Genomic DNA, 27,015 nt, shown 5'->3' on the forward strand with positions numbered 1-27,015 from the left:
TGACAGACAGAAATACCCATTTTTTATATATAAATATAGATTTATTTATTAAAGGTAAATTGAGCAAATTGGCTATTTCTGTCAATTTATTGAAGTGTGTATCAAACTGGTAGCCCTTCGCATTAATCAGTACCCAAGAAGTAGCTCTTGGTTTCAAAAAGGTTGGTGACCCCTGCAATAGATCAACATTAGGTCTATCTGTCAATATGACGTTTTTAAAGATTTAAGTTGTATGCTCTTTTTGTCAAAGAAAACCATGTTTTTGCATGGAAAAAAACAAAATATGCACCCAATAAAATTTTTAAGTAGAAAATTTGAGATTATATTGAATTGAATTATATTTATATAGCGCTTTTCTCTAGTGACTCAAAGCGCTTTACATAGTGAAACCCAATATCTAAGTTACATTTAAACCAGTGTGGGTGGCACTGGGAGCAGGTGGGTAAAGTGTCTTGCCCAAGGACACAACGGCAGTGACTAGGATGGCGGAAGCGGGTATCGAACCTGCAACCCTCAAGTTGCTGGCACGGCCACTCTACCAACCGAGCTATAATTGGAGCCGGAAAAAGGTCAACAACTCATAACACCATTGATTTTAATTCACTATTATTGTTTGTGCAATGACACTTAAAAACTAAACACACTAATCCAAAAGGGTCCTACTCATTAAAGTGTTAAAAAATAAATAATACATATATTTTTTAACTGTTTACTTTTAACACAATGGTCTTGAGATCAACTTCAGATCTATTCGTCAATTATAAGTTTTTTTTGTTAATGTTTTTTGTTTGTTCGTTTTAGGCCCTTCTTTGAAAAAAAAAAACAGCTCAGTTTTTATATGGCAAACACAAAATATGCAACATTTGCCCCCAAAAATATCTCAAAGTGGAATATTTGATGTGATGTAATTGGAGCCTTGAATTGGTCAATAAGTCATAATTGATTTTGATTCACAATTTTTTTTTTTTAAAGAAAGAAACAGCCTGCATGGCAGCTTTGTGTCATTAGAGTAAACATTGCAACATGTTCTTCTAACATTTCCCCTGTCTGCTCTTGTTTTTATTTTTTTTTCCCATAGTATTTTTAAAATGTGCCGTGGGGCTGTTAAAAAATGACTTGCAGGCCACACTTTGGACACCGCTGCTTTTATACTTCAATATGTTAAAAACAGACTTAAAACGCCAAAACGGATGTTGGCATTGTAGTACATAACTCTACCACCAGAGCGCAGCAAATCACCATCAAAAGTCGTTCTATAAAAGGACGGTTAACGGGATTTAAAATAAATACATGAGACCGAATTAGCCCGTGTTTACTAATTAAGATGTTAAAAAAAAAACAATGTAAAACTTGATCACTTTAGCGCAGGGGTGTCCAAAGTGCGGCCCGGGGGGCCATTTGCGGCCCGTCACACATTCTGCAAAAATTGCAAAATTGATATTGCAAAAAATTTAAAAAACAGTTTGAAAAAAGCGGAATTAGGTGAAATCTGAAGAGAAAAAGTGGCAATGTTGACACAAAGCTGCCATGCAGGCAGTTGTTTTCTTCCTTTAGTCTTTATTTTCTTTTTTTTCCATTACTCCAAAAAAAAAAGGACAACAAAATCTATGTTATAATGAATTAATACTTAAAAATGATCACTTTAAAATGTTTTATGTGGAAAAAATATTGCATATGTTGTGTGGTTGCCATATAAAAACATCAAAGTTTTGACCAAAAAGCATAAAACAAACAAAATAATAGTTTATAGTTTAAACTTAAAATCGACAGACATATCGGAAGTTGATCTTGAAATTTAAGTGTTAAAAGTAAAAATAATAATGATAAAAATGTATCACTTTATGAGTGGGGAACCTTTCGGATCTCAAATATATTTAGTAGGATTTTATTTAACTTTTCACTGTCATTACTCAAAAATATTAAATAATTAAAATCAATGGTGTCCTGCATTATTGATGTTTGAGGGCTTTAATTGATAAATAAAGGAACTCTCCTGAAGGAATCAATAAAGTACTATCCATCTAAATACTGCATATTTCAGTTTTACTATAAAAAACAAAGTTGTTTTTGACAGAAAAGGCATAAAACCTTATTTGTTTTACTTTATATCAACCTCAAGTTGATATAGAGCAGGGGTCACCAACCTTTTTGAAACCAAGAGCTACTTCTTGGGTACTGATTAATGCGAAGGGCTACCAGTTTGATACACACTTAAATAAATTGCCAGAAATAGCCAAATTGCTCAATATACCTTTAATAAATACATTTCTCTCTCTCTCTCTCTCTTTATACATATATATAAAATGGGTATTTCTGTCTGTCATTCAGTCATACATTTTTTTTTTCCTTTTACGGAAGGTTTTTTGTAGGGAATAAATGATGAAAAAACATTTAATTGAACGGTTTAAAAGAGGAGAAAACACGAAAAAAAATTAAAGTTAAATTTTCTAACATTTTATCTTCAATTTCGACTCTTTAAAATTCTAAATTCAACCGAAAAAAATGAAGAGAAAAACTAGCTAATTCTAATCTTTTTGAAAAAATTAAAAAAAGAATTTATGGAACATCATTAGTAATTTTTCCTGATTAAGATTAATTTTAGAATTTTGATGACATGTTTTAAATAGGTTAAAATCCAATCTGCACTTTGTTAGAATATATAACAAATTAGACCAAGCTATATTTCTAACAAAGACAATTCATTATTTCTTCTAGATTTTCCAGAACAAAACTTTTAAAAGAAATTCACAAGACCTTGAAATAAAATGTAAATTTGATTCTACAGATTTTCTAGATTTGCCAGAGTATTTTTTATTTTATTTTAATCATAAGTTTGAAGAAATATTTAAAAAATATTCTTCGTCAAAAACAGAAGCTAAAATGAAGAATTAAATGAAAATGTATTTATTATTCTTTACAATAAATAAAAAAATACTTGAACATTGATTTAAATTGTCAGGAAAGAAGAAGAAGGAATTTAAAAGGTAAAAAGGTATATGTGTTTAAAAATCCTAAAATCATTTTTAAGTTTGTATTTTTTCTCCAAAATTGTCTTTCTGAAAGTTATAAGAAGCAAAGTAAAAAAAAAATGAATTTATTTAAACAAGTGAAGACCAAGTCTTTAAAATATTTTCTTGGATTTTCAAATTCTATGAGTTTTGTCTCTCTTAGAATTAAAAATGTCGAGCAAAGCGAGACCAGCTTGCTAGTAAATAAATACAATTTTAAAATATAGAGGCAGCTCACTGGTAAGTGCTGCTATTTGAGCTATTTTTAGAACAGGCCAGCGGGCGACTCATCTGGTCCTTACTGCGTTGGTGACCCCTGATATAGAGATTTACTCTAAGCATTAAATAAAAAACATAAAAAAAAAAATTGACTTATTTTTTACATTTTAGTGACTGAGACCCTTTATGCTCCCCAGGATCCCTAAGAAAAAAAAATCCATACATTTTGATATGGTTTGAAAATGAAAAATGTCCAAATGCTTCAATTTTTCCGTGTGCGGCCCTTTGTGGAAAACGTTTGGACACCCCGGCTTTAGCGCAATGCATGCTGGGATTTCTAGCAAACGCAAATTCAAATGCAAGCAGGGGGCGGCGCCAAGCTGACATCCGGGTACTTGATCCCCCGCCACACCGCGGCGAGACGAGCAATGTTTGGACTTTTCGCAGAAAGCAGACCTTTTAAAATCAGGAGCCTCGAAGACAACAAAAAGTACGGCGTCGCGGCTATAGACTTGAAGGAGTTGCTTAAAAAAGGTTGCAAGTTGTTAAAGGTTAGTTTTTTTTGTCGGGTTTCGAGTTCCATATCGGATCCCTAACAGGAAGTTGTCACCGTGTGTAAAATACAGCGCGTATAAATATTACTTATTTATAGAACTTGAGCGAGCCTATGACTTTTCATTTTGTTACATACTATTTTTATTTTGCATTTAATGTGTTGCTTTATTGAGTTTACAACCCCCTGGCATTGTTTTGTACCGTTTTTGTACTTGTTTTCATTATTTCTTGATTGTATGTAAATGTTGCATATAATAAAGGTTTATAAAATAAAAAATATATATATTACATGAGTTATTGTGTAATATGTAACCACCTACCTATAATTAAAGGCCTACTGAAATGAGATTTTCTTATTTAAACGGGGATAGCAGGTCCATTCTATGTGTCATACTTGATCATTTCGCGATATTGCCATATTTTTGCTGAAAGGATTTAGTAGAGAACATCAACGATAAAGTTTGCAACTTTTGGTCGCTTATAAAAAAAGCCTTGCCTGTACCGGAAGTAGGAGACGATGTGCGTGTGACGTCACGGGTTGTAGAGTTTCTCGCATTGTTTACAATCATGGCCACCAGCAGCTAGAGCGATTCAGTTTAGTAGAGAACATCGACGATAAAGTTCGCAACTTTTGGTCGCTAATAAAAAAAAGCCTTGCCCGTAGCGGAAGTAGCAGACGATGTGCGTGTGACGTCACGGGTTGTAGAGCTCCTCACATTGTTTACAATCATGGCCACCAGCAGCTAGAGCAATTCAATTTAGTAGAGAACATCCACGATTAAGTTCACAACTTTTGGTCGCTAATAAAAAAGCCTTGCCTGTACCAGAAGTAGCAGACGATGTGCGCGTGACGTCACTGGTTGTAGAGCTCCTCACATTGTTTACAATCATGGCCACCAGCAGCTAGAGCGATTCAATTTAGTAGAGAAGATCTACGATAAAGTTCGCAACTTTTGGTCGCTAATAAAATAGCCTTGCCTGTTCCGGAAGTAGCAGACGATGTGCTTGTAACTTCACAGGTTGTAGAGCTCCTCACATCGTTTACAATCATGGCCACCAGCAGCTGGAGCGATTCAGACCGAGAAAGTGATAATTTCCCCATTAATTTGAGCGAGGATGAAAAATTTGTGGATGAGGATAGTGAGAGTGAAGGAGTATAAAAAAAAAAGCGATTCAGATGTTATTAGATACATTTACTAGGATAATTCTTGAAAGTCCTTTATCTGTTTGTGTTCAACATCATCATCAGCCGTTGTCAGTCCACTGCTGGACGAAAGCCTCAGCATGTTTCTGCCATAGTGAACGATCTCTAGCTACTCCCTGCCACTGCACTGTCCCAGATATTTGTCTATTTCATCTCGCCATCTTTACATATAGAGATGGGTCTCCATGATGTCATTAGGGAAGTCCATCTATTATCTGTTCTCCTACTGATATGTCCAGCCCACTTCCACTTACTTAATTTGATAGTTCTCATAATGTCTTGGATAGTTCTGTTAGTGTTACTAGTGTTTTAGTGAGATTATATGGTACCTGAGAGTCGGAGGGGTGTGGCGACCGCCAGTGTCTCTGAGGGAAGCCACACAGCTGCAGGGAGACGCAAGCTCCGCTCATAACTACGGTAAGAGCAGACTTATTACCACAATTTTCTCACCGAAAGCTGCCGGTTGACATGTTCGCTTGACCGCTCTATTCCATATTAAAGCTTCACCTTCGGGAATTTTTTAACAAGGAAACACCGGCTGTGTTTGTGTGGCTAAAGGCTAAAAGCTTCCCACCTCCATCTTTCTTCTTTGACTTCTCCATTATTAATTGAACAAATTGCAAAAGATTCAGCTACACAGATGTGCAGAATACTGTGTAATTATGCGATTAAAGCAGACTACTTATAGCTTGGATCGGGCTGGAAAAAAATGTCCGCTACAACCGGTGACGTCAAATGCACGCGTCATCATACCGCGACATTTTCAACAGGATTTAAAATTGCAATTTAGTAAACTAAAAAGGCCGTATTGGCATGTGTTGCAATGTTAATATTTCATCATTGATATATAAACTATCAGACTGCGTGGTCGCTAGTAGTGGCTTTCAGTAGGCCTTTAATAAGACACTGTGATTAATTCATATAAATGCTTCCCTAGTATTAATTGAGTGGGAGTACTGACATTTGTATTTATGTTTTTTTCTTTCCAGGTACCGCCTTCAGGTGCTCATGTTTGTTTGTACGCAGACGGGACAGAAGTGACTGAGAAATACTTTGCAACATTGCCTGACAACACAGAACTCCTTCTCCTCCGCAAGCAGCAGGCATGGGGTGGGGGTAGGTGATTACTCTAAGGTCAACTAATCAAGGCGGAAGTGATGTCTAACATAAAATTGCAGCCACAATATTAATGGATCCACCAAAAGCATCCGACACAATCGACAATTTAGGACATTAGGGAGTGTGGCTCTTAAATGGGTGAAAAGTTACTTAATAGGAAGTTCAGACATCACACATCGTAGTGCTTAGATATACTGAATATTGTGGTGTACCCCAAGGGTCAATCCTAGAACTAAAATGATTCCTTGTAAAGACAAGAAAAACTTATAGCAGAGGAAACTACTGCATTCTGCTCTGGGGAAATTACACAGGAAGTAATGTAAACTGTTGCGGTAGAAATGGGCAAACTAAGAACAGATTATCCTTAAATTTAAGTAAAACTAAAACATTATATGAAAATACCAAAATACTTAAACAAATACAAATTGACTGTGTACATTGACGTGGTAAAAAAAAAAACGGAACAAATACACAAACTACATTAAGTACTACAACAAAGTGGCAGAAAAATATTTCAATATTGGCAGAAAGAATTCTGAGACAAGTCACTACATATTCTAACCCAGGGGTCACCAACGCGTTGAGTAGCCCGCTGGCCTGTTCTAAAAATAGCTCAAATAGCAGCACTTACCAGTGAGTTGCCTCTATTTTATTAATTGTATTTATTTACTAGCAAGCTGGTCTCGCTTTGCTCAACATTTTTAATTCTAAGAGAGACAAAACTCGAATAGAATTTGAAAATCCAAGAAAATGTTTTAAAGACTTGGTCTTCACTTATTTGAATAAATTCATTTATTTTTTTACTTTGCTTCTTATAACTTTCAGAAAGACAATTTAAGAGAAAAAAATACAACCTTAAAAATGATTTTAGGATTTTTAAAACACATATACCTTTTTACCTTTTAAATTCCTTCCTCTTCTTTCCTGACAATTTAAATCAATGTTCAAGTAATTTTTATTTTATTACTGTAAAGAATAATAAATACATTTTCATTTAATTCTTCATTTGAGCTTCTGTTTTTTCGACGAAGAAAATTTGTGAAATATTTCTTCAAATTTATGATTAAATTAAAAAAAAATATTCTGGCAAATCTAGAAAATCTTTAGAATCAAATTTAAATCTTATTTCAAAGTCGTGAATTTCTTTTAAAATGTTTGAAGAAATAATGATTTGTCTTTGTTAGAAATATAGCTTGGTCCAATTTGTTATACATTCTAACAAAGTGCAGATTGGATTTTAACCTATTTAAAACATGTCATCAAAATTCTTAAATTAATCTTAATCAGGAAAAATTACTAATTATGTTCCATAAATTGTATTTTTTTCAAAAAGATTCAAATTAGCTAGTTTTTTCTATTAATTTTTTTCGGATGAATTTTGAATTTTAAAGAGTCGAAATTTTAGATAAACTATGTTCCAAAATTATTTTTTTTTCGTGTTTTCTCTTCTTTTAAACCGTTCAATTAAGTGTTTTTTTTCATCATTTATTCTTTACAAAAAACCTTCCGTAAAAGGAAAAAAATGTACGACGGAATGACAGACAAAAATACAAATTTTTTTATATACTGTATATAGATTTATTTATTAAAGGTAAATTGAGCAAATTGGCTATTTCTGGCAATTTATTTAGGTGTGTATCAAACTGGTAGCCCTTCGCATTAATCAGTACCCAAGAAGTAGCTCTTGGTTTCAAAAAGGTTGGTGACCCCTGGTTTATACTTGTTATTACTGAATTGTGTCGAGATATGGAGTAATGTACACTTCATGCAGGAGCAGTGCTGCCCGAGAGATCAGAATAATCCATAAGGTTGGATGTAGACAAAATACAAATTACTTGTTCATTAAATCTCAAATACTGAAATATTGTACACTTTCAAACTGCACACAGGTTACCAGAAAATGTATAAAAATGATTTTCATCCAGAGGGAATAAAAAAAAAAAAAATTAAATGAATGAATGAATCAATCAATCAATCGTTTACTTATATAGCCCTAAATCACTAGTGTCTCAAAGGGCTGCACAAACCACCACGACATCCTCGGTAGGCCCACATAAGGGCAAGGAAATCTCACACCCAGTGGGACGTCGGTGACAATGATGACTATGAGAACCTTGGAGAGGAGGAAAGCAAATGAAAGATGTGTTTGCACATAACATTGAAGGCAATTTATTATATAGAAGTATAGAATGGATTATATATATAGAAGTATTATATAGAAGTATAGAATGGATTATATATATAGAAGTATTATATAGAAGTATAGAATGGATTATATATATAGAAGTATTATATAGAAGTATAGAATGGATTATATATATAGAAGTATTATATAGAAGTATAGAATGGATTAGGTAAGGCATTGTACTAATATGGTTTAGATCAAAAAACAATATAAGTATATGATGTGTACAAAGAACAGTGCCTACAATCATACCAGACAAGGGTTGGATCAAATAAGATTGGCTTCATACCCCTTTCTGGACATAATTAATTGTATATTGTGCTGTACATTTCTAACATAATCTAACAAACGTGTATTGCACTGTTTTTTTTTCTATCCACTTCAAGCTGTGTGCGACATCGCTCATCTACTTGGATCGGACCAGTATGCCCTGGGCCTCATTGAAGCGGCAAAGGGCCTCCTGCATGATGAGAAGTCTGCCAAAAGGCGGAAAATCCTGACTGATCTTCTTCACAACCTGGAGGACAGATCTGAGCTGGAGAGCAGAGAGGAGGATAAAGAATGGTTTATAGGTATGAGACGGCGTGGGCCGGAAAATCATCTAAACATTTACAGCTGGTTTTCCCCTTTGCTGTGCACCAACATACTTGCAAAAAATGCCTGTATCAGAATTTGAGATGGGATTTGTACCCTTTTGAAGGGAGACTGGTCTTGTGGAGCTGCTTAAAAGACTTATTGTAGTTTTAAAGGCCTACTGAAACCCACTACTACCGACCACACAGTCTGATAGTTTATATATCAATGATGAAATATTAACATTGCAACACATGCCAATACGGCCTTTTTAGTTTACTAAATAAACATTTTAAATTTGGCGCGGAGTTTCCTGTTGAAAACGTCACCGAATGATGACGCGTGTTTGTGATGTTATTGATTGGGGACATATTAGCCAGCACCACTTGCGGCTAAAAGCCGTCTCTTTTCATCGCGCAATTACACAGTATTTTGGACATCTGTGTTGCTGAATCTTTTGCAATTTGTTCAATTAATAATGGAGACGTCAAAGAAGAAAGACGTAGGTGGGAAGCCTTAGCCTTTAGCCACACAAACAAACGGTGTTTCCTTGTTTAAAATTCCCGGAGGTGAAGCTTTACTATGGATCAGAGCGGGCAAGCGAACGTGGATCCCGACCACTTGTCCACTGGCATGTTTCGGTGAGAAAACTGTGGTAAAAAGTCGCCTCTTACCAGAGATCGACGGAGCTTGCACCGTCCATGCAGCTGCCGTGACTAATTCCCTCAGAGACTGGCGTCAACACACCCGTGGACTATCAGGTACTATTTAATCTCACTAAAACACTAGCAACACAATAGAAAGATAAGGGATTTCCCAGAATTATCCTAGTAAATGTGTCTAAAACATCTGAATCGCTCCCAATGCAATCGCCTTTTATTTATTTTTTTTACTAGTCCTTCGCTATCAATATCCTCATCCACAAATCTTTCATTCTCGCTCAAATTAATGGGGAAATTGTCGCTTTCTCGGTCCGAATAGCTCTTGATGCTGGAGGCTCACATTATAAATAAATGATAAATGGGTTGTACTTGTGTAGCGCTTTTCTACCTTCAAGGTACTCAAAGCGCTTTGACACTACTTCCACATTTACACATTCACACACTGATGGAGGGAGCTGCCATGCAAGGCGCTAACCAGCACCCATCAGGAGCAAGGGTGAAGTGTCTTGCTCAGGACACAACGGACGTGACGAGGTTGGTACTAGGTGGGGATTGAACCAGGGAACCTCGGGTTGCGCACAGCCACTCTTCCACTGCGCCACGCCGTCCCTAAAGGTAGTATATTATAAACAATGTGAGGACGTGAGGAGCCCTCACACCGGTGACGTCATCGTCTGCTACTTCCGTTAAAGGCAGGGCGTTTTTATTAGCGACCAAAAGTTGTTCTCTACTAAATCCTTTCAGGGAAAAAAATGGCAATATCGCGAAATGATCAAGTATGACACATAGAATAGACCTGCAATCCCCGTTTAAATAAGAACATCTAATTTCAGTAGGCCTTTAATTGTATTATCAAGGAAACAATCTCTTATCAGTTATATGACCTGCTCAGTGGCCTTGTGGGTAGTGTCCCCGCCCTCAGATTGGTAGGTCGAGAGTTCAAACCCTGGCCGAGTCATACCAAAGACTATAAAAATGGGACCCATTATCTCCCTGCTTGGCACTCAGCATCAAGGGTTGGAATTGGGGGTTGAATCACCCAAAAAGATTCCAGAGCACGACCGCTGCTGCTCACTGCTCCCCTCACCTCCCAGGGGGTGAACAAGGGGAGGAGTCAAATGCAGAAGACACATTTCACCTCACCTGGTGTGTGTGTGACCATCATTGGTACTTTAACTTAAGATATGGATCATGATAATGAACATGTTCACCAATATTACTCTATTGGTGAAAAATTATGCTGAAATGTTGACTAGTTTTATTTCTGTTGTCGTAAACATTCTATAAAACGTTCCCATGCTTACTATTTTCTCCCAACTAGAAAAACAGGATTTTAAAATCACACAAGGTAAGCCAGTATAAAATGTGAGTATAAAATATATGCAGGCCATGATTTTGTTGAAACATCTTATAACCTGACTCCATTAATCCATTGGTTTTAGAAAAAGGCTCACATGAAAGCTAAAACCCCCCCAAATTATGTTCAATATACTAAAATGTACTTCACTAAAGAAAGATTGATAATTTAATGAACGCAGAAAGGTTAGATTTTATAGCAAGCCAAGTTTTGTCGCTTACAGATGATGTAAACATTGAACAAATGATTTACTTCAAATACAACATGTTGCATAACATCAGTGAATTAAATAGTGGCGCTGTGAGATCCACATAGATAGTACTTTGATTCCTTCAGGAGAGTTCCCTCAGGAAAATTAAAATTCCAGCAGCAGTGTACAGTATTTAATATCTTGTATGACCTTCATGAGCTTGAAGGACTGCATCCATGCGGTTCAACAATGATTCATTGCAATGATTGTCATTCGTTCACAAATCGATGCTTTTTTTCCTAATTGAATGGATCAATCTAGTCAATGAATCATTGCAGCCCTAACTGGGACACAGCTGTGGTAAAGATTGGCTCGGCAGCTTATCAGCAGATTATTTTTTTTAAATAGGAAAAAAAATTGTCTCCCACTGCATAATAAGAACATCTCTACTTTAATTCCAATTCAGAGACATGTTTTGTTTGACAAAATATGTCAAATCTTAAAATTGTATAACTTTAGGGCATTCAACCATGTGTGGATCCTAAAAAAAATATCAAAAACCGAACAGGAAGCAGGACAATGTACAGCGAAATTTCCAAAAAAGTTTCATAGAAAAATGGTTAAATAAGAACACAGCTAGATCTCTAAAAAAGTGAAAGTTATCAAAAGTGAGGTTTTCTTTGGAATAGGGACATAAAAACCAACAAAAACACAAAACCAACAAACAGGCACTAATTCAGTCAAATGCTTAAAAAAAAAAGTCTTAAAAGGCCGTAAGCTCCAATATTTCTGACCAAGATTCTGATTTGAAGAAATCTTAGCCAAATTCAATGAAAATACACTACACAAGTCATATGACTATCAAATAAATAGGGACTTTCTTCTTAGACTTAGACAACTATTGATCCACAAGAAAAACTGTTCCACACAGTAGCTCAGTTTCCAAGGATGGAAAGGATACGGCTGGATAGGATAATGCAGGTATTAAGTAGACTAAAACTACCATAGTAGCAATATAAAATGTAACTTATACTGTATTTAATATATATATATATATATATATATATATACACAGTTACTGATATATAATATATAACAAATCCCAATTACCATGTATAATATTACAGTATATGCAACAGCTGCGGCAACAACAAAAAAAGGCAGCATTCTTGCTAAAAAAAAAAGATCGAAGACAACCAAATAATGTAATATTTCTGTACTCCATACAGCAGGGAGGCTAATAGGGTAAAATAAATGATTAAAAACAATGAGTATTAAGAATGTGGTGCGATGCTTAAGAAAGATTTCCAGAAGCTCCAGTTGTCACTTTCAAAAGGTGACCTACTTTAAAATATAAGTGGTTTTATAGCTATCAACCACCAACTTCCAAGAAGACATGGCTAAGATCCATATCACCAACTTCCAAAAAGACATGGCTAAGATCCATATCACCAACTTCCAAGAAGACATGGCTAAGATCCATATCTGTTGTCTCATACTGATGTAAGACCTGTAAACCATTGCACTAATATATGGCAAACATGACATTTACACCATCTGTAAAACATTTGTTCTTAATAGGCTAGAATGACATATTTGCAAAGTGTTCTATATTGGAATGACTAAAAGACTGAGCATAGTTATGCTAAACACAAAAGGAAACAAACTACCACATGGCTAAACATTTTTAGACTATAATAATTGGATCCAGCCAGTCTACAGTACAACCATATAAGGAAAACAAATGAGACTTTTAGAATTTATAAAGTTGAAAAAAAAATGAATTTGATTACATTGATTTTACTGTGCTTTTAAAAACTTATTTGTAAATAGTTTTTGTGTTCTCCACTGCCATTCAGTGGGGTTATGCCCACATAGGTTGATTGATTGAAACTTTGATTAGTAGTTTGCACAGTACAGTACATATTCCGTACAATTGACCACTAAATGGTAACACCCGAATACGTTTTTCAACTTTTTTAAGTCGGGGTCCACATTAATCAATTCATGGTACAAATATATACTATCAGCATAATACAGTCATCACACAAGTTAATCATCATAGTATATACATTTAATTATTTACATTATTTACAATCCGGGGGGTGGGATGAGGAGCTTTGGTTGATATCAGTACTTCAGTCATCAATAATTGCATCAACAGAGAAATGGACATTGAAACAGTGTAGGTCTTATTTAGTAGGATATGTACAGCCAGCAGAGAACATAGTGACTTCAGATAGCATAAGAACAAGTAAATACATTAGAAGTACATTTGATTATTTACATTAGGATATTTAAAATCTGAGGAGATGGGATGTGAATGGAGGAGGGTATTAGTAAAGGGTTGAAGTTGCCTGGAGGTGTTTTACAGCAGTTTTGAAGGAATATAGAGATGCACTTACTTTTACACCTGTTGGGAGTGCATTCCACATTGATGTGGCATAGAAAGAGAATGAGTAAAGACCTTTTTTAGATCGGAATCTGGGTTTAACGTGGTTTGTGGAGCTCCCCCTGGTGTTGTGGTTATGGCGGTCATTTACGTTAAGGAAGTAGTTTGACATGTACTTCGGTATCAGGGAGGTGTAGCGGATTTTATAGACTAGGCTCAGTGCAAGTTGTTTTACTCTGTCGTCCACCCAGAGCCAGCCCACTTTGGAGAAGTGGGTTGGAGTGAGGTGTGATCTGGGGTGGAGGTCTAAAAGTAACCGGACTAGCTTGTTCTGGGATGTTTGGAGTCTAGATTAGAGGGTTTTGGAGGTGCTGGGGTACCAGGAGGTACAGTGTGTCTTTTCACTGTTGCACAGCCTTTTTACTAATAGGAAAACCTCATTCGTGGTAATAAGCTCACAGTGTGTACTTAGGAAACTGTGTACCTCTGAGGAAAGGCATATGGCTGATTAAAAGGCATTATAATGTTTTATTTTGTTCCATATAAGCTAGTGTGTAATTTTTATATTGTTCCAACAAGTGATATTTATTAGTTCAATTGTGTTTTCCTCTCAGGTGTCGAGGCTCGATTCAAGACCAAGTCAGCCTACTTGAAGTCTAACTGTGAAAACAGGATACGGAGCTACATGAGAGACGTAAAGCCAAAACAGCTATTTTTAGGTCAGGGGGTGCACTCTGGCAGTAAGAGTTTCCTGTCTCTTAACAGCTGGATGAAGCTACCAAAGCCGTGCAGAAGACTGGAGTTCGAGAAGAATGTGTGCAGGCCTCAAAGAGCCTCTCACAAATGCTCAAGTGTGACAAATACAACGGCTGCTACTTTGACCGCTCTCAAAAAGAGAAGCACCGCATCTGTACAAGAGAAGGATGGTTTACCTGCCAGGTATTGTCAAGCACAATTGAGCTCTTGTATTAGGCACCATAAGATTACAGCAGTCACCTTCTGCCTCAGGGCTCCTTTGACCAGCCCCAGTGTGCTTGGCTCCACTCCATCAATCCCTACAGCAGCAGAGAGAGTCGCATCATGTTCAGCACTTGGAATCTGGACCACAGGTTTGACATTTGGACTTGTAAATCCTTTTGACATTCCGAAACATTCCGAAACAATCTATAAAATAAATGATGTCTACTTCTGTTTACCAAGAATTGAAAAGAAGAGGACAATCGTTCCCACTCTTATGGATGCGCTCCAGAACCACAAATGTGAGGACATCAATTTGACTTACTTCTACCGCCTGATGTTCACTTGTGACAACCTGAAGCTGGTCCACATCGTCTGCCACAAGAAGGAAGCACATAACCTGCAGTGTGAGCCGAAGAAGATCTTCAAAGCAGACAACAGAAAGCATCACAGCAAGAAGATACGCCTAAAATAACCTTAACAAATATTTGACATTTAATGAGGTTGCCTTGCTTTTACATAATTGTGTTTTCTTAAACTGCTGACAGACTGCAAAGAACTGGAGATGAAAGATGAAACACATTTATTTGTTCTTAGTCTTGGCGCGGCGATGTTTTACCACATTAAATGCTGAATTCATGAGGCAATCACTCCCTTGTGAAAGTTGCATAGTACAATATGAAAAGCATTCAACATGAATAAGGCATGGATTTTTAAAACAGTATAAATATATAAAACATCTACATCAGCTCAATCTGCTTCAGACAATTAACAAGCAATATTTTAGTGCAACAGTTATAAACCTCAAAATCAAGATGACTGGATCAGAAGTTATGCTCTTATACATGTAATGGACAAGCGGTACAAAATGGATGGATGGATGGATGGATGGATGGATGCAAAAGTGACCGTACACTCTTGAGTACAATGAACTTCACTGAGAAATATACGATTATATGTACACACTGTAAAAGCTGCCCAAGTATAATCATGAATTAATCAATACTTGAAAAATGACAATTATAGAAATATGAAACTCTTGGTATGAATCTCTACAGTTAGAAAAGGTGCTTGCATGCAATTTTAATCATCAGTTCTATTTATATTAAAAATCATACTTTGAGATAAATTGCATTCTGCTGATCATTTCTGACAAAAAACTAACATCTGCATTTCATTACATTTAAAGATAGTAGTACTGGATTCAAAATGTTATATTTTTTCTATGCCTCGTCGTCATAACAACATGAACCACATCACTTTGCTGCTTTAAATAATGTACACTATTTTTACATAAAACCTGAATGTTTAACTATTTACAAAGTTGAGTTGGATACGATGCATAAATGATTTAGTTTAATTTGGTTTTGTCTCAGGTCTAAGTTATAAATGTGTTCAAATTACAGTGTAATCTGTGTTGTGTACATGGAGATAATGTATTATGTACCGCTGTAACAAATATGCTGCCTTCCAAAAGAACATTCTCAGTTTTAAGGTATTGATTTTTTCCCCCACTGTGTGGTGTAAAACTCCATTGCATTTCCTGACAACAGTATTATGGCCAATACCTTAAAAAGCAACACCTCTAAAGGCTTAGTGGCCACATGCGTGGACAGCACCTTTTAGCTCTTATTTCCAAAATTGTGCAAACTACTGAATTGGGGTCTTTGGCCGCTTATTTGGACACTTATATTGCCATCTGGTGGTGTCAGAAGAGTATAACATACAATGGAATTGGGGAAAAAAAGAGTGTAAAAATAAGACTTTAGACTGACTATACGTGAAGTACACATTTGTGTACTTATGGATTAAATACATCATATCAAAAGATGATTTAGTTTTTATTCTAATTAGGGTCCAATAAGCCCAAATAGCAAAGACAAATGAAAAAAGCATGTAAACAAACAGCTTGGAACTAAGAGGTTAAATTTAAGTCCGTGGTCGTGCTGTTCTATTGCACACCTCAATAATAAACATTAAAAGGAACATATGATTTTTCTCTTTTTTGACTTATGTTACAATGTGGGAAAATCATGTTAATGTCAAAGAGTCCACAGTAGTCATAAGGATCATGTATTTGGGTGTGAGCTTGCACACACTTTTGAATGTAACTGAACAATTAGAAAAAAAAAAAAAAATAGTGGGCCATTTGTGACATCACAGATTGACGGATGTACATAAGTGGTTGACCTCATACATAGTGTTGGCCGAGGGTCATCCCTTATATTATGCCCTCACACCTGCTCCTATGTATATTTAGGGGGACGGCGTGTTGCAGTTGGGAGAATGTCCGTGCCAGCAATCTGAGGGTTCCTGGTTCAATCACCACCTTCTACCAACTTTGTAACGTCTGTTGTACTTGAGCAAGACACGTCACCCTTGCTCCTAAAGGGTCGTGGTTAGGGCCTTGCGTGGCAGCTCTTGCCATCAGTGTGTGAATGGGTGAATGTGGAAATAGTGTAAGAGCTTTTAGTACCTTGAAGGTAAAATAGCGCTATACAAGTAAAACCCATTTATATAGAATAAATCATTCCGCCTTTTTGTCTGCAACATTTTACACAGGATTTGTTTTTTGTCAAGACGGGCCACAATGAAGTTAGGTGAGCCACTAAACGCTGACAGAAAAAGAGTGACATTACGACTTGATTTAAGGAAACAGCTTGTAGTTTCATCTAATTGTGACATGCGCACATGAACACAGTGTGACATAAATGACAGTAAAAGCAGCTTTTTTTAATTATGCTCTGTCAATTGTAAAGTGGGCATGTGTACCTAATGTGACCCATGAATTTACATACTGCTTGGGTAAATTTTCACCCATGTCTGGAAAAAACAAATACCGTATATTACAAAACAAACGCCCTTGGGCAAATAACCGCCCATGTCCTAATAGCCGCCCGGGGTCTGAGCCCATTTTGTGAATTAAACACCTCTTCCTAATAATAGCCCATGTCCAAACAGCCGTCCACAACTGATGGACGGGAATACTTTAAGGGTGAAGAAGAACAGAAAGTTTGACTTGAAGTTCAAGCTAGCGGTTGTGAAGTATGCGGAGCAGAATTCTGGTTTGGCAGCGGCCAGGCAGTTTAATGTTGACCCAAAACGTGTACGCGAATGGAAACAAAAAAGGGAGAACTACTTAGTCGGCAATCGATGGAAAACGGGCTCGTTTATCTGGCAGAGGTAGGAAGAAAGTGAGCAACGAGCTTGAAGCTAATTTGTGTCAGTGGATACATCACGTTAGTGGACTGAACCACCGTGTGTCCCGCAAAATGATCCGTGTAAAGGCCAAGGAGTTGTATGCCACCGCGAGTGACACAAGAGACACCAGGGTGGTGTTTGGTGCAACGAGTGGCTGGCTTAATCGATTCCTGTGTCGGAACAACTTTACCCTAAAGAGGAGAACAACTCTTGCACAGAAGGACGCTCCCGTCGAGAAGATTGTTTAGTAGAGAAAACAGGGAAGTTGACAGATAGAGGCCAAGAAAATCCAGCCCAAAAATATCATCGCCATGGATGAAACAGCCGTCTGGTTTGACATGGTTGGTTATAGTACGGTCAATGAGAGGGGCAAGGAAGGCAACGGAAGACACCATCAAGGCCCAGGTTGGGACAGCTGGAGGTAGCCCGGGACTGGCAGATGCTGGTGGACGTGTATTAAAAAACTCATCGTTCCACCAGAGATAGCAATTACCAACTTGCGGCCTGACCTAGTCCTGTGGTCCAACTCCCAGCACATCATGTACTTCGTTGAACTCACAGTCCCTTGGGAGGATGTGGTGGAGGAAGCTTTTGAGCGGAAAAAGCTCCGGTATGCAGAGCTTGCTGCAGAGGCTGAACGGCGAGGCTGGAGAACACCAGTTTGCCCCGTAGAAGTTGGATGTCGGGGCTTTGTGGCAACATCAACAATAAGGCTGATGAGGGACCTGGGAGTTGGCGGTCAAGCTCTACGTAAGGCAATTAAGGAAACATCGCGGGTGGCAGAGCGGAGCAGCCGATGGCTCGGGCTGAGGAGGAAAGACCCCAACTGGTCACCAAAATTAATCAATACTCATGCTGAGGCTGGTCAGGTGCAGAGGAGGATGCTTCTGAGACGCCAGAATGCACGGCTGAGCCTACTTGAGGCGTCGTGGGCCCAGTCAGCGAAACGTCCATGAGAATAGGAGCCCACTTGAAAACCCTAATGATGCATCTGCCCAGCCTGCAGCAACAAAGATAATAAGTCAGTGTCTAAGTCTTCAACAAGGGAGGTAGGAGGTGGCACTTTGGATTTTAACATCTTATTCTGTGTATTTGGAAACGTGTGTATCTTTTATATTATTCCAACGAGTGATTATTAGTTCAATTGTGTTTTCCTCTCAGGTGTCGAGGCTCGATTCAAGACCAAGTTAGCCTACTTAAAGTCTAACTGCGAAAACAGGATAAGGAGCTACATGAGAGACGTAAAGCCAAAACAGCTATTTTTAGGTCAGGGGGTGCACTCTCGCAGTAAGAGTTTCCTGTCTCTGTTAACAGCTGGATGAAGCTACCAAAGCTGTGCAGAAGACTTAAGTTCGAGAAGAATGTGTGCAGGCCTCAAAGAGCTCAAGTGTGACAAATACAACGGCTGCTACTTTGACCGCTCTCAAAAAGAGAAGCACCGCATCTGGACAAGAAAAGGATGGTTTACCTGCCAGGTATTGTCAAGCACAATTGAGCTCTTGTATTAGGCACCATTAGATTACAGCAGTCACCTTCTGCCTCAGGGCTCCTTTGCCCAGCCCAAGTGTGCTTGGCTCCACTCCATCAATCCCTACAGCAGCAGAGAGAGTCGCATCATGTTCAGCACTTGAATCTGGACCACAGGTTTTACATTCCGAAACAATCTATAAAATAATGTCTACTTCTGTTTACCAAGGATTAAAAAGAAGAGGACAATCATTCCCACTCCTATGGGTGCGCTTCAGAACCACAAAAGTCACTTGTGACAACCTGAAGCTGGTCCACATCGTGTGCCACAAGAAAGAAGCACAAAACCTGCAGTGTGAGCCAAAGAAGATCTTCAAAGCAGACAACGTACGGTCAATGAGAGAGGCGCCCGCTCCATCTGCCTCAAACCCACCGGCCACGAGAAGGCACGCGTCACGGTGGCTCTTGCAGCCAAAGTAGACGGGACAAAGCTGAAGCCTTACGTTGTGTTAAAAGGTGCTGTCCGTGATGTAAAGGCTATCCAGAGCATCACCGGGGTGATCATAGCTTCCTCCAAGAATGGCTGGTTTAATGATGACCTGACAAAGGATTGGCTCCAGAGGGCAGTGGGGAAATGTATCTTCGGACCGAGGCTACTTGCATGGGACTCGTACCGATGCCATATCAGTGAGGCCACGAAGGCATAGCTCAAAAGGGGCTACAACCTTACAATGGCTGTTATATCTGGAGGTTGCACAAAGTACCTACAGGCCCCCGATGTTGTGGGGAATGGCCCTTTCAAAACGCAGCTCCGCGACTACTACGATAACTGGATGGCTGGTGATAAAGACAATACCTACACCAAGTCAGGGAACCTGAGAGCCCCTTCCCCCGCCTCCTGGTCGACTGGGTCCTGGGAGCCTGGGATGCTCTGGATCGGGGGACACTGATCAACTCATTCAAGGTAGGCTGGCTGGCTTTGTGTATGAAGGGTTTCCCACACATTAATTTATTTGTTGCGGCCCGCCACGAAAGAATTACGGCCACCGCAAATAAAAAATAAAAAAATAAAAATATATATATATTTTTTTTTTCGGCTTTTGACTCGCTCGGCCGCTCATAAAAGCAATGGGACTCTGTCTGTGAATGGAGCTTGTAGTTACATATTATATAAATATTATATAAGTATGTACATAAAGTGTTGTAATTATATTCCAACTCCGCGTTCTTCTTGGTCATCGCTGCCGCCCCCAGCCTCCTCTCCCCTACCCAAATCCCTCCCCCTACCCGCCGCCCAACCACACCACCACAAATAGATGCCTGACCTGTGGGAAACACTGGTATGTGTATGTGTTGCAAACAGTAGCCATAGCTGATTGTTGCTTTCTGGTATCCTACAAGGTGTGTGGGCTGACGGTGGCAGCTGATGGGAGTGAGGACCAGCTCATTTACTGCCTCAAGGAGGGACAGCCATGTCAGGCAGGCAGAGAGATGCTGTTGAGGGCTAGACAGCAGGGTTTTGCTGTGGTTCAGGAAGAGGAGGAGAGTGTTGAGAAACAGCAGTTCCTCAATTAACTTGTGATTGAAGAGGAGGATGATGATGAGGGGGGTGGGGGAGAGGAGGGGGAGGACGAGGATGATGAGTGGGTATGAGTTGCATTTGCTGCAGTATTATTGTTTTGATGGTTTTATACAGTACTTGGTACCATCATTTTATTTTTCCTGTATGCTGCTTTATTTAAAACTTGGAATACTGTAGCCTTTATTTTATTTAAGTGACGCTATTATTGTTTTGTTTTGTTGGTGGGTTTTATACTTGAGTACCATAATTGTATTTTTCCCGGTAGGCTGCTTTATTTAAAAACGTTATTTATTTTCAGTATTGGTATTCTATTTGACAATTGTTGCACTAATGCCATGTTGAGGCCTTGTATTTTAATAGTCTTGTTTTTTTGTTTGTATCTTTACAATAGCTTTTACATTTAAAGTTTTTTATACAAAAAAAAAAATACTGGACAGTAACCATTGTGACACAATAATGGCGTGGTGCAGGCAGGTGCAAAAGTGGATAAAAGCTTTGAGCAAATAACCGCCTGCTTCTTTTAAACGCCAGTCTCCAAAAATGATTTTGTGAAATAAACGCCCGGGCTACTATTTGGTAATATACAGTATATCTTGAAGATGAACGCCACCCCTATTTATTTTTTCCAAACACGGTCAAAAATGTACCCAAGCAGTATATAAATTCACCAGTATCAAACAAAATGTATCTTTTGAAAATGTAGTTTGATATATTTCTTGAGGATGAACATCATCCCTAACTATATTTTCAAAAGATACATCTTGATACGTTTTAGGGGGGATGGAGGGGGGTGTATATTGTAGCATCCCGGAAGAGTATTTGTTCTGTTGTGTTACGGTGCAGATGTTCTCCCGAAATGGGTTTGTCATTCTTGTTTGGTGTGGGTTCACTGTGTAGCGCATATTTGTAACAGTGTTGAAGTTGTTTATACGGCCACCCTTAGTGTGACCTGTATGGCTGTTGACCAAGTATGTCTTGCATTCACTTGTGTGTGTGAAAAGCCGTAGATATGTGAATGGGCCGGCACACAAAGGCAGTTCCTTTAAGGTTTATTGGCGCTCTGTACTTCTCCCTATGTCCGTGTAACGCGCTGTACAGCAGCGTTTTAAAAAGTCATAAATTTTACTTTTTGAAACAGATACCGATAATTTCCGATATTACATTTTAAAGCATATCGGCCGATAATATCGGCAGTCCAATATTACCGGACATCTCTACTGTAAACCTTGAGTTGTTCAAGCCCAAGTGCAGCTTCTCTCCTCAAGCGTGCATTTGAGTGTGGATGTGTGAATGTATGAAGGGTCTGAGTGAGTGAAGTAAGATTGTCAAATGTGATTTTAACTGGAAAATTCAATGAAATATAATTGCAAAAAAAAATAAATGAATCATAAGTGTAAGACTGAGCATCTGTGTGAAGGCAGGATGTTTGACACAGCTCTTGTACCACTGGATATCATTGCGTGCGCTTTTAAATGGCGTAAGCGTGCTCATTGTCACCTCTAAACCAGGCCTTGAGTGGGCATAAAGGCATTCATGAATAGTTGTATGATATGTGGTAGCAGTAAAATGCTCAAAAAATAATGTGATCACCATGGACACAGGCTGTGTTCCAACTGGCAGCACGCTCTCTAAAGACATTCATGCAATGCTGGCTTGTGTTGGAAGTGATTGTCTCGAGTGGTTTGGCCTACCCACCGCTGTGACAAAGTCCGAAGTGTGAAGTCTCCTTATCTTTCGGCATAAGCATCAAAAACCAAAGGAATGCTCACATTACCTCGGTGCTTGTGATAGGCTGACTGGACTTCTCATACGTTTTCATTTGGCTGCTTTATACACTTTTTCTTTCCAAGGCTAAGTGCTGAAAAGTTTCTCAGTGCAGAAAGTTAAGACGGCGTCACAAAGTATCCTCTTGCCGTGTGCTGCCCAGGCCTGCCTCTGCCTCCAGCTCTTCATCGCTGTCGTCCGGAGCGTAATAATGGCGCCGCCTGTGCCTCCTCTGATGACGAGAAGTCGTCGCTGATGTTCTTTGAGGAAAGTCCTACCGGGACAAACAGCATTAATAGTTAACAAATCACATCAAGCGGGAATTTAAACTTTCTTTGACCCGAGCTCAAATATAACCAAACGAACGTTGACTTATAAGCTCACGTACTCAACTTGTCATCATAGAGACTTCAGCTCAGTTAGCATGTAAAGCAAGTGTGCTTTGCCTTTTATGGGAAAGCTTTTAAATAGAGTGGATATAACTTCTATATAACTATAGAACACAAAATTTAACTGATAATGTGGTATAGCTAGGTTGGTAGAGTGGCCGTGCCAGCAACTTGAGGGTTCCAGGTTCGATCCCCGCTTCCGCCATCCTAGTCACTGCCTTTGTGTCCTCGGGCAAGACACTTTACCCACCTGCTCCCAGTGCCACCCACACAGGTTTAAATGTAACTTAGATATTGGGTTTTACGATATAAAACTCAGTGGCCTAGTGGTTAGAGCAGGGGTGCCCATTATGTCGATCTCGGAGGGTGTGTCAGTCGATCTCAAGCCAGGCATTAAAAAATAGACATAAAAATGAGCAATCATCAATCATACCAAGACTTCACTTTCTTTCGTCAGTTGTTTGACATTCTCGGCACCCGAGGATCTTGTGAGATGACGCTGGCTGCTGCGAGCTCATATTTAAGAAAAAAAATCACTAACAGGGCGGACGCAGAGAAACACATTTTATTTCTAGAGACTCCGTACCTACTGTCAAAACTCTAAAGACCGACTGCACAGTTCCTGTCTTCACCATAAAAGACCTGTTTCATCCTGCCTGTGCTAACAAAATAAGAGTCTCAGAAAGCTAGCGTGCACAAGCTAGCAAGCTACGGAGTTTGATGCCAATGTATTTCTCCCCCGCCCTCAGCGACCGCTTTCTCACTTGCTTGCCCACCCGCACACTCACTGACATCACTCACCTGCTGCCAGACATTAAAGGGCCACACACATATGCTACTCTCATAAAAAAGTGTTTAAAAACGAGTATGCAAGTTGGACAAATGAGATGCCAAATCCAACCACTTTCATGTGGTATTGGACAGAAAGGAGGACTTTTTTTCCCTCCATTTGAGAATGCGGACGTTATCAGCACCACTGTCTAATTCCAATGAATGCAAGTCATCAGAAACAAATACACCAACTTATATTCTTGTCTTCATGAAAGAAAGGAATCTATGTGTGTTAAACATGCTTGTATTATCATTAAACACCATTAACTTGTTAACGAAAATGTCTCTTTCATAAATATATAAATATAAATTATAAATAGGAATGAGGTAGATCTCCTCGACTTGGTCAATTGAAAAGTAGCTCGCCTGCAGAAAAAGTGTGAGCGCCCCTGGGTCAGAGTGTCCGCCCTGAGATCGTGACTTCAAACTCCGGCAGAGTCATACCAAAGACTATACAAATGGGCCCCATTACCTCGCTGCTTGGCACTCAGCATCAAGGGTTGGAATTGGGGAGGTTAAATCACCAAAAATGATTCCCAGGCGCGGCACCGCGCTGCTGCCCACTGCTCCCCTCACCTCCCAGGAGGTGAACAAGGGGATGGGTCAAATGCAGAGGACACATTTCACCACACCTAGTGTGTGTGTGACAATCATTGGTACTTTTAACTTTTTTTCCAAAAAAGCACTTTGAGTCACTAGAGACAAGCGCTATATAAATATCATTCACTTAACTTTTAACTGGTGCTGTAATATTTATTTTAAACCAGATTAAATTACTTGCTTAATTTTTATTAACTGACTGACATGCAGTTTTATAGTCAGAATGTCTTACTATAACATTTTAAAAATGTTTTACTTGAAGGCACGTCATTTATTTACTCAAAACTTAGTAACACTATTATCTGCTCATTACATAAATACTTACAATACAGGTGTTTTTAGAGCGCTTTATCGGCAGAATAAAGTAAATTCCGTTACTTCCATTGTTAGCTGACTTTTGGTAGTGTTTATTTGCAAGTTAAAATGCTTAAAAAACATGTATGCATGTCCACATTAGGATTGTGAATGATCTGAAAACCCCCCTTTAACACTTATTAAATACTAAGCGCTTCATTTAACTCACCCTCTCTCCCCTATCCAAACACAGAGTTTGACATTTACTTTTATCCATCCATCCATTTTCTACCGCTTATTCCCCTTGGGATCGCGGGGGGCGCTGGTGCCTATCACAGCTACAATCAGGCCGGAAGGCGTGGTACACCCTGGACAAGTCGCCACCTCATCGCAGGGCCAACACAGATAGACAGACAACATTCACACACTAGGGCCAATTTAGTGTTGTCAATCAACCTATCCTTGCTGAATTTTCTATTCTATTCTATCCCCAGGTGCATGTCTTTGGAGGTGGGAGGAAGCCGGAGTACCCGGAGGGAACCCACGCAGTCACGGGGAGAACATGCAAACTCCACACAGAAAGATCACGAGCCCGGGATTGAACCCAGGACTACTCAAGACCTTTGTATTGTGAGGCAGATGCACAAGCCCTTCTACCACCGTGATGCCCACATTTACTTTCAATGAATTGTAATTTTGTGTCAATTGCGACAAGGACCGCAGAGTCCAACAGGTCAGCTTTTAATTCTGGTATTTAGCCTTTCCTGTTTATATCTCCTGCGAAAGCAACGTTTTTGACTGAAGCGCCTTCTCTTTTGGTTTTGCAGCAACAAAGTAACCCCTCATCCATTAGTTAGATGGATAGCACTTTATTGATTCCTTCAAGAGAGTTCCCTCAGGAAAATTAAAGTTTTAGTTTCAGGATGTCGTTTCAGTTATTATTGTTCTCAACTACTACTACAGAGGAAACCAAATAGCCAGACAAAGAGAGTTGTGCTTGTGTACTCTGGAAAAAAAAATTCAAGACACCATGTGATGTAGTGGCCACGCACGGTCATAATTCAGGTTTATGTGACAATAACACATTCCAGGACTTTCAAGATCAATTTCCAGTTTTTCCAGTACCCTTCATAAGGCGAAAACCAGCGTGAATCAATCCAAACCCTTGTGGTTTGGAGGTCACCAAATGCTTTTTCCATTTTATTAGAAAATGGATGGATGATTAGCCTATTGAGTCAGACTGCTGAGAAATATGATGAACATTTCCAAGCATTTAAAAGCACCACCCATCCATCCATTTTCAAGGGTCGCGGGGGTCACTGGATCCCATCTCAGCTGCATTCGGTAGGTAGGTGAGGTACACTCTGGACAAGTCGCCACCTCATCGCAGGGCCAACACAGTTCACCCAAAATTCAAGCATTTTTCAAACCTTGAAAACACAACATTAAAATCCAAGCATTTTCAAGGTTTTTAAGCACCCTGTATGAACCCTGTTTATGGCTCACAATAACACAGCACATGACTAACTAAACTACAACAAGAGGCAACAAGAGCGCCAGCTAGCCCGGGTGAGGAGTCAGTTAAGAAAGAACTAACTAGGACCAGGATGAAAAGTTCCTGCACACATAGTACTGTATTTTTCGGACTATAAGTCGCAGTTGTTTTCATTGTTTGGCCGGGGATGCGACATGTACTCCAGAGCGACTTATGTGTGAAATTATTAACACATTACCGTAAAATATCAAATGATATTATTTATCTCATTCGCGGAAGAGACAGAGAAAATATCAGCAATCGTCACACACACGTCAACCAATAAGAATTCGGCGGGGGAGGGTCATGGCAGAAGTGCATTGTGGGTCATGGGATGCTAACTGCTATATGCTATAAGTTACTGCCGTAGCTATTAAAATGAATCATTTCATCGTTGGTGGTAACTTATAAAAACTGAGATGGGCTGAACAAAAATTGGACCGAAAAGAAAATCATGTACTGCAGATTACAAGCTGGACGTAGTGAAATATGCAGCAGAAAACGACAAGAGGAAGCGGCGCATACCTTTGGAGTTGGCAGAGTTGTTTAGAAGCCACCTCGAGGAAGAAGATTTCATCGGATTTATCGATTAGGAGTGACAGATTGTTTGGTAAACGTATAGCATGTTCTATATGTTATAGTTATTTGAATGACTCTTACCATAATATGTTAGGTTAACATACCAGGCACCTTCTAAGGTGGTTATTTATGAGTCATATAACGTACACTTATTCAGCCTGTTGTTCACTATTCTTTATTTATTTTAAATTGCCTTTCAAATGTCTATACTTGGTGTTGGATTTTATCAAATAAATTTCCCCCAAAAATGCGACTTATATTCCAGTGCGTCTATGTTTTTTTCCTTTTTTATTATGCATTTTTGGCCGTTGCGACGTATACTCTGGAGCAATTTATAATTTGAAAAAATACGG

The 27,015-nt window shown here is 38.8% G+C and overlaps 2 protein-coding genes and 1 long non-coding RNA gene across 4 annotated transcripts in view; 2 read left to right on the plus strand and 1 right to left on the minus strand.

Annotated features, from left to right (window-relative positions):
• Positions 1-3,599: 3,599 nt before the first annotated feature.
• On the plus strand, positions 3,600-15,564 carry dffb (DNA fragmentation factor, beta polypeptide (caspase-activated DNase)). The gene is made up of 7 exons (XM_061904804.1): positions 3,600-3,778; positions 5,976-6,102; positions 8,677-8,862; positions 14,079-14,158; positions 14,230-14,403; positions 14,473-14,573; positions 14,665-15,564. The coding sequence occupies exons 1-7, from the start codon at positions 3,656-3,658 to the stop codon at positions 14,894-14,896; spliced, it is 1,023 nt and encodes a 340-aa protein (XP_061760788.1). The 5' UTR covers positions 3,600-3,655; the 3' UTR covers positions 14,897-15,564.
• lg06h1orf174 (linkage group 06 C1orf174 homolog) overlaps positions 8,418-27,015 on the minus strand; it is a 29,142-nt gene continuing 10,544 nt past the window's right edge. Inside the window, exons 4-5 of one of the 2 annotated variants that reach the window (XR_009807286.1) lie at positions 19,091-22,709; positions 8,418-8,825 (exon numbers count right to left, since the gene is read on the minus strand). Coding sequence is in view for 1 of the 2 variants with exons in the window: in XM_061904805.1 (XP_061760789.1) it covers positions 22,566-22,709 (144 nt within the window). In the remaining variant the exon portion in view is untranslated. Of the gene's footprint in view, positions 8,826-14,981; positions 22,710-27,015 lie in introns of those variants that run through there. The other variant, XM_061904805.1, reaches the window with a different exon arrangement.
• On the plus strand, positions 18,788-26,815 carry LOC133555221 (uncharacterized). Its single transcript, XR_009807287.1, has 3 exons — positions 18,788-19,097; positions 19,167-20,053; positions 25,044-26,815. It is a non-coding gene; the product is annotated as an uncharacterized LOC133555221 (long non-coding RNA).

Source organism: Nerophis ophidion, linkage group LG06 (genome assembly GCF_033978795.1).
Source record: "Nerophis ophidion isolate RoL-2023_Sa linkage group LG06, RoL_Noph_v1.0, whole genome shotgun sequence".
Classification (NCBI taxonomy): Eukaryota; Metazoa; Chordata; class Actinopteri; order Syngnathiformes; family Syngnathidae; genus Nerophis; species Nerophis ophidion.

Coding starts and splice junctions, on each gene's coding strand:
- dffb (XM_061904804.1), top strand. CDS start 3,656: ATGTTTGGACTTTTCGCAGAAAGCAGACCTTTTAAAATCAGGAGCCTC. Junction 14,159..14,229: donor TACGGAGCTACATGAGAGAC/GTAAAGCCAAAA, acceptor GTCTCTTAACAG/CTGGATGAAGCTACCAAAGC. Junction 14,574..14,664: donor ACTTGGAATCTGGACCACAG/GTTTGACATTTG, acceptor CTGTTTACCAAG/AATTGAAAAGAAGAGGACAA.